The sequence below is a fragment of the Lepidochelys kempii genome, chromosome 27 (genome assembly GCF_965140285.1).
Source record: "Lepidochelys kempii isolate rLepKem1 chromosome 27, rLepKem1.hap1, whole genome shotgun sequence".
Lineage (NCBI taxonomy): Eukaryota > Metazoa > Chordata > Testudines > Cheloniidae > Lepidochelys > Lepidochelys kempii.
Genome location: NC_136406.1, coordinates 11,765,621 through 11,776,551, shown reverse-complemented (window position 1 = coordinate 11,776,551; position 10,931 = coordinate 11,765,621). Strand labels below are relative to the sequence as shown.

Genomic DNA, 10,931 nt, shown 5'->3' with positions numbered 1-10,931 from the left:
CTGGACATCTTGAAGTCACAACGGTTTCCCACCATCCTGAAGCAGTGTGCTTCAATTTAATCTCCCTGGATATCTGGGCCTAAAGATGGCCCAAACAGATTACCTCTCTCCCCTGCATTCAGCCATCCAGCCTTTCATACTGCTGTTATAAACCAGATCAGTTGAACAACTGCACTCCCTTCCCATATATAAATATATAGAAATACAGACACGGGTAAGGCTAGGGATCAACTTTATGCAGCTAGTATTAAAACAAAACGTTAGCAGATATTGTCAAAATACCTGAGAAGAGGAATAAAATGTAATTTGGCATTGCAGCTCTGTGCACAACCTCCCTTAATAAATCCCATTTGAATTCTGGGAATGGCGTGTCAGTTTATACCCTATAGCAGACTGAAACGGAACCCTTTGGGAATTGGTTTTCAACTGGGAAGAGTCTAAAAATAGAGGGAACAAGAAAGACAAAAAAAAGATACCACACAGTACAAAATAGTAATTATTTATATTTTCAAAAAGAAAAAAATTACCAGCTATTTTGGAACTTCTTCACTGTAAGAAGAGTGACTAATAGAAAGGAACAGGACTGGCTCCTAGACAGTCAGCAAGTCAGGTACAAACAGTTGATAAGAATCATTTAGCAACTCAGGACAGGGACCTTTGACGCAGCATTCATGAACAATAAAACTTCTCCTTTTTTTTTTTTTTTTTTAAAAAAAAGGGGGAAAAAATAAAGCAGGGAAAAATGCCAAAAACATTTCCCACAATATCTAAAAACAGGTAACCATTGTCCTCGTCAGACAGCACACTTCAGAGCAAGGATTTCCCGGTCCTGGAAAGCCAATGTAGATTTGCAAAGGCTGCCTTTAGTCTATTCACATCCTCCTCAGCACACAGCCTTTTGCTGTCCCTTTTCACTTCAACTTGTCATTCAGTATAAAGATTTTTTTTTTTTTTTTGCAATCAACATACAAGTGCTACTAACAGAGAAACTGATCTTCTTGTTGCTGAATGGCATTAAGGAGTTACACAAATGTCCAGTTTTTAGCACAACTGGAAGGACTTAAATTCTTTTATATAAATACTACTGGAGCTCCCACCATGTATTTCCTCTTCGGAACCTCACTGGAAATTCTCTTCTTTTCCGACTCTCTCCAAAACTAAAACGTCCTCTTTGCTCCAGGTGTCTGACGATTTGTTCTGTGCTGTCAGACACAGAAACGTTATTTCCCGCCAGTACCACTACTGGGATAGTCTGAGTGGGCAGGTGCTTATACAGAACCCCGTAGTTTTTGACTCAGCCAAGTCGAAGGGAACACACAGACGATGCAGCGACAGGGATTCGTTAGGTTGAACAGCCCCTGAGCCCCAGGCCCACCCTCCCCCCTCTCCCCAAGTTACTTGGTGCTGTTTTTAAAAGTCTGGGTGTCATGAAGCAGTCTTTCCCCCCACAACAGAGTAAAAGCTCCTCAGATTGCGCTGTCTACCTGATGGTCAAGGTCAGAGCAGCAATGGCTGCTGCTGCTTCCAGAAAAACATGGGGTCATGTGACAGGCACGGCCTTATGATTGCTTCAGTCGCTTACGTGGTGGTCCCAGGAAGGGACACTGTGCAGAGGCCAAAGAGCGATATGCCTCAGCCACCAAATGGGGATGTGATACCACCATAGACTTCCAGCCTGAGGTCTCCATGACATCAGAAGCATGACTAGAAAGAAAACAGAACATTACAAATCTGGAGTTATTGATTTTGCTGGGTAAACAATATTAAAACAGATTTTTTTCACGTGCCCTGAGGATGTTCTCTCTCTCTTGTTTTGGAATCTCTCTTGTTTAGTGCACATGTTATCACTTACAGTATGTTCACAAGTTTTGGTCCTGCAGGTTTAGCTTTTGCTTTGCACTGACATCGATATAGTCAATTTTACTTAGGAAAATATCTGCTATATTAACATTTACAAATATTAATGACTTCTATTTCCCTCTAGTGGTATTTTACATTTTAAGTTCTCACCAACACAGAAATAGCAAGACAGTTCGACAGTCTACAGAAAACTCCTACCCTGAACTGACCCAGAGATAACTCATTAATTCATCCTTAGAAACAATGGCATTTTCTAGGATGCCAGACAAATGTATGTTTGTATTTGGGTACTAAAGACCTATAAGGTTAAAGAAGATCACTAGCCCCATCCTCTGGGTTTATTAATCACAAGAAGACTGGAGTAAATTTAGGAGTTTGTTTTCTCCTCCAAATGTGTTTCATTCCTGCCCCAAGGGTAAGACTGGAGCAAACTTACTAGTTAATGAAGTCCACAGCTTGAGTTTTTAGCTGATCAGCACTGTGTAGGTCCGCCAGGATGAGAATCTCAGCTGCGTTTTCCACAGACAGGTTACTGCACAGTGCATCCTCGCACATCACTTTCAAGCGTTCCAGAGCATACTGTAAAAAAGAAGCCAAATTATGGTTACAATGGAGAAAGCCTTAATTTGATCTGCACTGAAGCTTTATTTGTGTTGCTTCTCCCTTCAGTTACAAAGACTATGCTATCATGCTGCACAGACCTCTCCACTTTATTAGTTACACACGCAATCTGTATTCATAAGAGGCTTCTGATCAGCAAAAGAGTAGAGTAATTATGTGCCCACCCTGAGTAGAGGAATGGACAGGCATCATATCAGCCATAACTCTTATCCTGGCCTTCTTGTGTTACAGCATTACTGGTGTTGTCATGCTTAAGGATGACCTGGAACTCTAATTTTAAACTCCTATTATCTCAGATATTTCACACCACGTATTGCTGAAACCTAGTGCTTCTCTTACCCCATTGCTACACATATGGTTCTTGTTCAGTGGACAAACCTATTCTGTGGTAAATGCTCCATAGGTGTTCTTATGTTCCAGTAATGCTTTGGCAGCTTTCACTCAGTTTGTTTGCCATTAATGCTCTGCAAGTCAAGATGAACCTTGCTCAAACACAAGTACTACTTTTATATTAAGATGTTAAACAGAGGCCCTTTCTACATGTTTCTTTTGGTAATCCAAGTAGAAACTGAAAGTATCATAGCACGTCTGAAAAGCATGGTCGAAAGCCCTACTCTAGCTTCTGTTTCTCAAACAGTTTCTAGTCATCCTGTGTTGCAACAGTCTCAGTAGGGCCAGGTCAGTAGTCTGATAAGAAACTGAAAGGGAACACTGAAAGGGAAGAAGAAGAGCAGCTATCAAATCTCATACACCACTTTGTTTCAGTACAGATTCAGGTGCTGCAGAATCTGTAGACACTATGATCCAGGTTTTGAAAAGCAACCAGTGATCTGGAGTGCTGAACTTGACAGCTTAAAAGAATCTGATTTTTAGAAAGTGCTGAGCATCCAGCCTCTTAAAACAAGACTTAATTTAAAGTCTTTCAGTTGGGCACCAAAAAGTTAAGGTACCTAGAATCACTAGTTACTTTTGAAAATCTTGGCCTGTGTGATCTGATCCTGGAGTTGATGTCTTTTGGATGAAACAAAACTGGAGGTTCTAACTCATTATGAATCTCATGATGCCCTTCACAAGTATAAGGCCAGGAATCCCAGTATTCTGACCAAATTCTAACTTGCGTAGTTACATTCAGACTACATAAATTCTCCTAATACTTAAACATGGTAAGGTTTCCTCACTTCTTATCTTAAAATGATGAGTATCATTACTGAGTGTTGTTAAAGAGATGCTGCTTTTCATCTGAGAGGTAACTACACTTCAGTGGTGGATACAGTGATCCTTGTGTATAGTTTATAATGCTTTTTGGAACCCTTTGGGATGAGAAGATGTATTAATGGCAGATCCTCATTAATATGTGAGAGACTGTGTATGAACTACTTCTGGACTCATAAGGGCTGCTTAGTTTACCTACAGTCACTACATTGCTGGTGTCCACCTCATTTTTGAAGCTCACAGTATGAAAAGCATTGTGTAAAACTAATTTTTAGACATTCTGGTGGAATTTATTCCATTATAGTTAAGGTCAAAATCAATGGCTTCATATGAGAAGACGACATTTTTCATTTATAAAAAAACTTGATCATAATGGTCCTTTCAGTTTGAACCATGGCACTCACAGCAAGGACAGTTTTCCCCTGCCAAAGAATCTAAGCGAGGATGGCAAGTCTGTTTAATAGTTTGACCTCTCTGTGAGAAAGGGAAATATACAAATTAATCTAGTAAATTCTAACTGAAAGTGTTTCAACTAGGGGTCAAGGAGGACGTTTTGCAAGCAGTTATTCCATATTACTGTCTGTGTTAATAGAAGCTTAAAATTATTGTGTATACTGAATAAATTTCTTTCCCCCCCATACAATTTTCATATGGATTTTCACTACGAATAACAGCTCCCAGTTATGTAATTGGACACAAAGTAGACATTCTGGTCTCTCAGGTACAAAGTTAGTTAGTTAGTTTCTTTTTCTTTCTTTCTTACACTTTTGAAAGAACTGCCTAATAGCATCCTTACTCAAGAGACTGAAATAGGGTCTCCTGGGTTTAGAAGACATGTTTTGTTTTGTTTTGGGTCTAATTACATGTTTTCTCCCAAGAGACTGGAAGAGTTCAGAAGAAGCTGTTTCAGGTCTCTTGGGCAAATATTAGATGTTTTATATGCTTTCACGAAAGATTCTGTTTCTGCTTTTAAAAAAGACACACGAGGAGTTTAAAAGGAAAAGCTATATTAAAAGCCAAGAAATTCAAACGTAAAGCTGACTCTCTGCCCTCAATATACTTCTGCTCTTTATTTACTCTTGCCTCAGTTAAAGATGATATATGAGCTTTCAATCAATACTCTTTAAATACAGAATAAAACACATGGCAATGGTTATACTGTGCCCGTGGATCTGCTTGTATTATTCCCCATTTTAATTCTAGTTATGGGGTTACGAAGTCCCCATATGGAGCATTTCACCTCCACATCACCAGTTTCAATTAGGCCCTGGTCAGTAGCGACAGGAAGTAGTTACTATTTGATGGCTGCATGGTGGTTTGTGTGGAACAAAGTTACATGCATCCACATCTTAAAATCCACCACGCTAATTGGCACCCACAAGAGAATCCAAGGACTGAAGAAGCATGGAGACTGAACTACGCTCTCACCCCTAGAGGTGGTCCCTCCAGGTCAGAGTTGAGGCACAATGGCAGGGCAGTGTGGAGAATCTTGCACTGCTGCTACCCGTGCTGAACCTGTTTGGTGGATAAATAGAGGACTTTAGTCTCCAGTGCTGTCAAACTGGCACCTTTCACCAGCACTAAGTTCACTTTTAAAAGCAAAAGAAAGGAAATAAAAATTCTGGTTATAGATTAAGAATTTCCACCAGTAAATATGACTCATAGGCCAGCAACGCATCTTCTGTCCTTGGTGCTCCAAAGGGAGGTGGACAGAGGCTGGCAGGCTAGGCCACTGCAGTGCTCTTGCCAGACAAGGACTACCACCAGCCCTCTAGCCAAAATATCCCCCATACCTCCCTGCATTAGCCCTGCAAAGTCACAGCAGGGTTAAGGCAAGAAGCTTCCTCCAGTGCATCCATTTCTCCTCAAACTGCAAACATCATTCTCCATCTCCCTTATGTTCAGGGCATCCCTGCTAGAAGCTGCCACTACCAGCCAGCCCAGAGGGAAAAAGCAAAGACTAAGACTATGATCCCTGTCTGGCAAAACAGAATGCTACTTCTGAGATTTAGGGGCCCTGGCCACTTATTTCTGGTTCCATTCTGAACTTGCCTCCTACCTCATCCCCAGCTCATACGCTAGACTATGACAAACAGAGATGAACCCTGAGTTCTAGGACAGTTTTTCAAAGGAGCACTTGGGACAAATATTTATGATCCTCACGAATTTAATAGAACAGAGGTGCTCTATTTCCTCTCACTACTTGAGCTGAGGACAGAGTGGTTTGCATTAATTCCTCTTAAGAGTTACATTTTGTATTTCTATAATTTTTTCTATGTTGTATAAAGACCAGGTCCAGCTAATAGGAGCAGTTCAACAGAACTGCCTAGGTGTATTTTTCAGCAATAAACACATGTGCATGAGAGCACGTTCACACACACGCTCATTTAACCTCACCCAACACTCCCTTAGTACAGTTCAAGGATCTCTGAGAAAACATCAATGCAGCCATCTCCAAGGCTCATCATGTAAAACGAAGCATATGTCATTGCCAATCCCCCGAACAACCACAAATCCCAACTGCACCTTGTCTGCAGCTGCCAGCAGATCGTCAGCCATTTTGTCGAGGTTTGGTGCCTTCCCCGTGTAAATAAAGCACATCATTTCCTTAAAAACTTCAGGTTCCACATCATTGATTTCAACCCGATTCTGTTTCAGGAGAATGAAGATTATTAAGATCCTGACATGATGCTAGAGACAGATCTCTTTACACTAGAGTTTTCTGAATTTTGAAATTATTTATACAGAGAACTCTTAAGCAAGATGTACTACTCACAAAAGTGCGTAGAGGGAGTAAAAAAGGTTCTGTTTTATTTAATATCCTCTAATTGTCCCTCTCCTACCGCACACTCTTTCTCAAGGGTAACAAAGATCACAACTGTCTCATTGATCTTTCTTCCTCCCTCCAGGGCAGCTAAAGCAGAGTCCTGTATCCAATATGAAAAAAACCCAAAATGCTCAAAAATTTGCACTCATGAGTTACATCAGCTGCTACCTGACATTCTCAAGTCATCAAGGATATTAAGAATTGACCTGAGATCTAGTCACCCAGCTGAGAAAGCTCCTTCTCTCTTTAGACACTTACCTTTTTACTTTCTTCCATCTCATGTTCAAACATGGCACTGAAAACTGGGGAACGTGCTGGGTGGGGTGGGGTGGGGGAAAAAATAAAACAAATACAATTAAAATACTAGAGATATAACCTTCAGCTCCTCTGGGGGAGAAGGTGTAATAACCAATAGCTTTCCCTCCCCAATTTCCCTGGTATTAAGACAGGAAATATTACAAGATAGCAGCAGTCAAAAACTCAAAATACTATTACACCTATAAACTTCTTTGGTTACCCAGTGCCAATGTAACTTCCAAATGTGTAAGTCAGGGTTTCCTGTGGCCCTTCAGACAAGGCTGAAGAGCAAATGCAGAGATCTAATGCAGTCAAATATATTTCATGGCACTGAACAAAGATGCTTCAGAAAAAGCTGGTAACCTCCCTCCACAGCTGCTCTGGGGGACACATTACAGTGTCAGTCACAAACATCCCTCCCCACCATTCTCATCTAGTGAGGAAGCAGGCAATTCCATTAAAGAGGAAGAGAACCCCCACCGCAGCAACATTATGGCAGTAAATTAGCTGCCATATTCAAAGCAGGATCTTTCACTATAGAACTATAGTTGGCAGGGATCTGAGGCACCTTTTGCTGCTATTTCCTGGAGCATTTTCCTAAAAGCAGAAGTATCTCAAAGACTTCTTATGAGAGCACTCCATCTGCCATGATGCTGCTGTCTCCCATCCTGCTAAGACCTGCACAAGTCAATACCGACCTGCCAGTATGGCTTTGTGAGCCTGGAACTCCTGGCCTGCAACACACAGACAGCAGTCCGTGAAGCGAGAATTCTCCCAGAGTCCTCCTAACTCATCCGCCAAGCGGCACTCAGGTACCTTCACCATGTTCATGGTGTTCTGGCCAGAGATATTGACTGAGTCCTGTACCACACTCACCTGAAAAGAAGCAGAGTGTTAATTTGTCTACAACAGGCTTCACTTTCCAGGACATGTGAAGGGAGACAGAGATCAGACCCTCATTGCCCAAATGAAACACAGTGGAACTAGATATAGGCACAATTGAAGAGCCATCTATATCAGAGACAGTCTCCATCTAAGTCCTCCCCTGCTAGATCCCAAACTAAAGCCACCTCCATCCAATTTGGCAACACCCTCAATAGGGCTGGAAAACAGTCCCCATCTTCTGGACACCACTCCTGACCTAGTTCTTTCTCTAGATCAACTTTTTGGAGTCTACCCCATAGAGAAGCTTTTTCACAGACAATGCTACAAGCAGCTGTCAGAGACAGTGATACACAGGAAAAGTCACAGATGTACAAATGTCTTCTATAATCTAGCACTTGATCCACAGAGCTCATAACAAAAGAAGAGTCTGACCAACGTAAGACATATTCTGTGCACCTAATGAGTTGTCTACTCTACAGATTTTTCCACCATTGCCGTCTCTGGTTCAGCTCCAGTATTCCTCTTGCGAAGTTCAGCACCCCCACTTCTTTTACAATGATACATATCTACAAGCAATGAATTTCTATCTTGGGTAAGAAAAATAGTTACAACTAGTGAGAGGATTGGAGAACTCAGGGGATTTGGAGAGGATCCCTGGTCACTAGCTCTAATCTCAGCCAAGTTAGGTAGGAACCAAAAGTAGCTACCATGTGATGGCTGTGGAAACCTATGTGAAATGAGTTAGTAATGTCTAAGGATATGATTTTGTCAGAGCGACCACGGATTCTGTGACTTTCAAAGACCTCAGTGACATTTTCTACTTCAGCTCTATGCCCTTGGGCAACGGGTGCCCCGGAGCTCCCAGCAGCAGCTGCGGGGGCTATGGTGCTGTTAGCTGCACCCCCCCATCCCCCAGTTTTTAGTAAAAGGCACAGACAGGTCACGGGCAATAAACAAAAATTCACAGAAGCCCATGACCTGTCTGTGCCTTTTACTAAAAATAATCGTGACAAAATGTGAACCTTAGTGATATCTTTTCTATTTCTAGTGGATAGGAATCCATACTGCAAGATGACAAATGACACCTTTTTTGGCAGACTCAGATTGGGCAAAGACTGAATGGACCATGGAGATTAAATTACTTTCACCCCATAGCACTACAAAATTGAGGAACACTGATAGGAGCAGCACAAGTGAAACTTGGATGGCTGCAGCTGTACTTGTTTTGTTCTGTCCTGTCCAAGGTAAATTTCAGAACCCTAACAATATCTGACAAGTGAAGATGGACCTCAAGGAAGGGAAGCTTCTTGAGTAAAGAAGAAAGGGAGATTAAGCTTTTGGAGTGAATGTCAGAGAATGTCGCCTTAATAAACCTTTTTCCAGTCTTTCCTTGACAAGGTTCTGTAAAAGAAGACCCTCAATTCTTGTATCCTCCTGACAAGCATTATAGACTCAAGGAACCAGCTTTAAGGAAATAGAGGGAGATCTTCCCTGATAACTCAAAAGGAAGGTTTCATCAATGCATTAGGTCCAAATTAAGGGCCAACTGGCTACAGGATCTGATGGCTGGACTCAGTTTCTTGACAGCTTTCAGGAAGTAGCAGACACCTAAGTACATAAACTATAACGTCTTCTTGACCTGTTAAAAAGAGGTCTTCAAGAACAGTGACTTGAACTCAAAGAGCTATGACTGAGGCCCTTCTCAGACTCATGTAAGAGGAATTCCAAATCTGAGCTCAGCAATGAATACTCAGGGTCCAGAATTTTGACTTTGAATCAGCCAAATAAGATTTTCCAGATATCTGCATAGTGAATTCCTTCCTGGAATGAAGAAAATAAATTATCTGGAAAGAATAACCAAAGGACTCATCAAGGAAAGACTAAACCATCCATTCTCTCCAGGCTGCAAGTATCAATCCTCTGTAGCCAGTTACTTTCCTGGAATTAGAGAGCGATTTAACAGCAAAAGGTAATGCAGTCTTGGAGAGTAAAACACCACTTGCACAGACAGTCCAGAGAATCTCCAAACTGATGAGCAAGTGGGATGTGAATTGAAAATGCTAGACAAGGACCATTATTCTCCTCCCCAATGGCATTCTCAATAAGTTGATATCAGGGGTCAGCCTTAGAGATAAACAAAGGAGTGGGGACTTTTTAGAAAAGCTAACAATACAGAGAAAGTGCAGCTGAGAGACAGACAATTAAACAATCTTCTGGTCTATACAGAACTGACCTTTAACCTCCCCCCTCCAAAAAAACCCCAACAACCCCAAAACCCAACATACCACTGACAACCCCCACACAATAGTCTCTCAACACCAAGTGTTCCCAATTCCTTAGAGAGCTTCTGAGTGGGTAACATTCTTGCTGAACGAAAGCACAGATGCAAAGAGTAGCACTCAGCACCTGTGGCCAGCAGAGAAGTGTTAGAAGAGCATATGGCACACCTGTTTATGTGGTAAGAAACTTACAGCATCAGCAAAAGCCAACAAAAGTTCCCTCTCAACAACTTTAAGCTTACAAATTACATTCCCTTTCCCTCCAACATCAGCAACCTATAAACTTAAGCTTCTCCTCCTGCACAATGAATATAGACAGACAGACAGAACAAACCATGGAACAGACAACAGGAAAAAAGGTTGCCATGTGAGACCAGGAACAAATTCTCTTTTTCTCTGGAGGAAATGCAGACACTTGCCTTAACGATACGGAATGACAGCTGGGCAAATAATGATTTCTTTGGTTCGGTGGCCATTCAAAAAAATTGAAAAAAGTTTCAGTTCATGTCAAAGGAAAACAAGTTTTGGTCACCAATGTATAGAAAGGGTATAGAGAAACTGGTAAGGATCCAGAGGCAAGCAACAAAGATGATCAAAGGGACTGAATGCAAGCCATGTGAGCAAAGGCTGAAGGAACTGGGTATGTTCGGTTTGGAAAAGAGGAGATTAAGGGGGGGATAAGCTAGCCGTCTTCAGATATTTGAAAGGCTGCCATAAAAAAAGATGGAGAAAAGTTGTTCTCTTTTGCCACAGAAGGCATGACAAGAGACAATGGGTTCAAACTATAGCATAGCAGATTTAGATTAAATCTCAGGAAAAACTTCCTAACTGTAAGAACAGTAGGACAATGGAACAGACTGCCTAGGGAGGTTGTAGAAGCTTCTTCCCTGGAAGTTTTCAAAGGGAGGCTGGATTGCCATTGGTCTTGAATGGTTTAGACATAACAAATC

The 10,931-nt window shown here is 41.5% G+C and overlaps 1 protein-coding gene across 7 annotated transcripts in view; it reads right to left on the bottom strand.

The window, feature by feature from the left end:
- Window positions 1-487: 487 nt before the first annotated feature.
- Window positions 488-10,931, bottom strand: part of SPOP (speckle type BTB/POZ protein) — a 40,143-nt gene continuing 29,699 nt past the window's right edge. For all 7 annotated transcript variants that reach the window (XM_073325551.2, XM_073325548.2, XM_073325552.2 and 4 more), the window contains 5 exons: window positions 7,516-7,693; window positions 6,779-6,834; window positions 6,220-6,342; window positions 2,297-2,439; window positions 488-1,704 (listed from right to left, as the gene is read on the bottom strand). In XM_073325551.2, coding sequence (XP_073181652.1) covers window positions 1,560-1,704; window positions 2,297-2,439; window positions 6,220-6,342; window positions 6,779-6,834; window positions 7,516-7,693 — 645 coding nt within the window. In that variant the 3' untranslated portion in view covers window positions 488-1,559. The remainder of the gene's footprint in view (window positions 1,705-2,296; window positions 2,440-6,219; window positions 6,343-6,778; window positions 6,835-7,515; window positions 7,694-10,931) is intronic.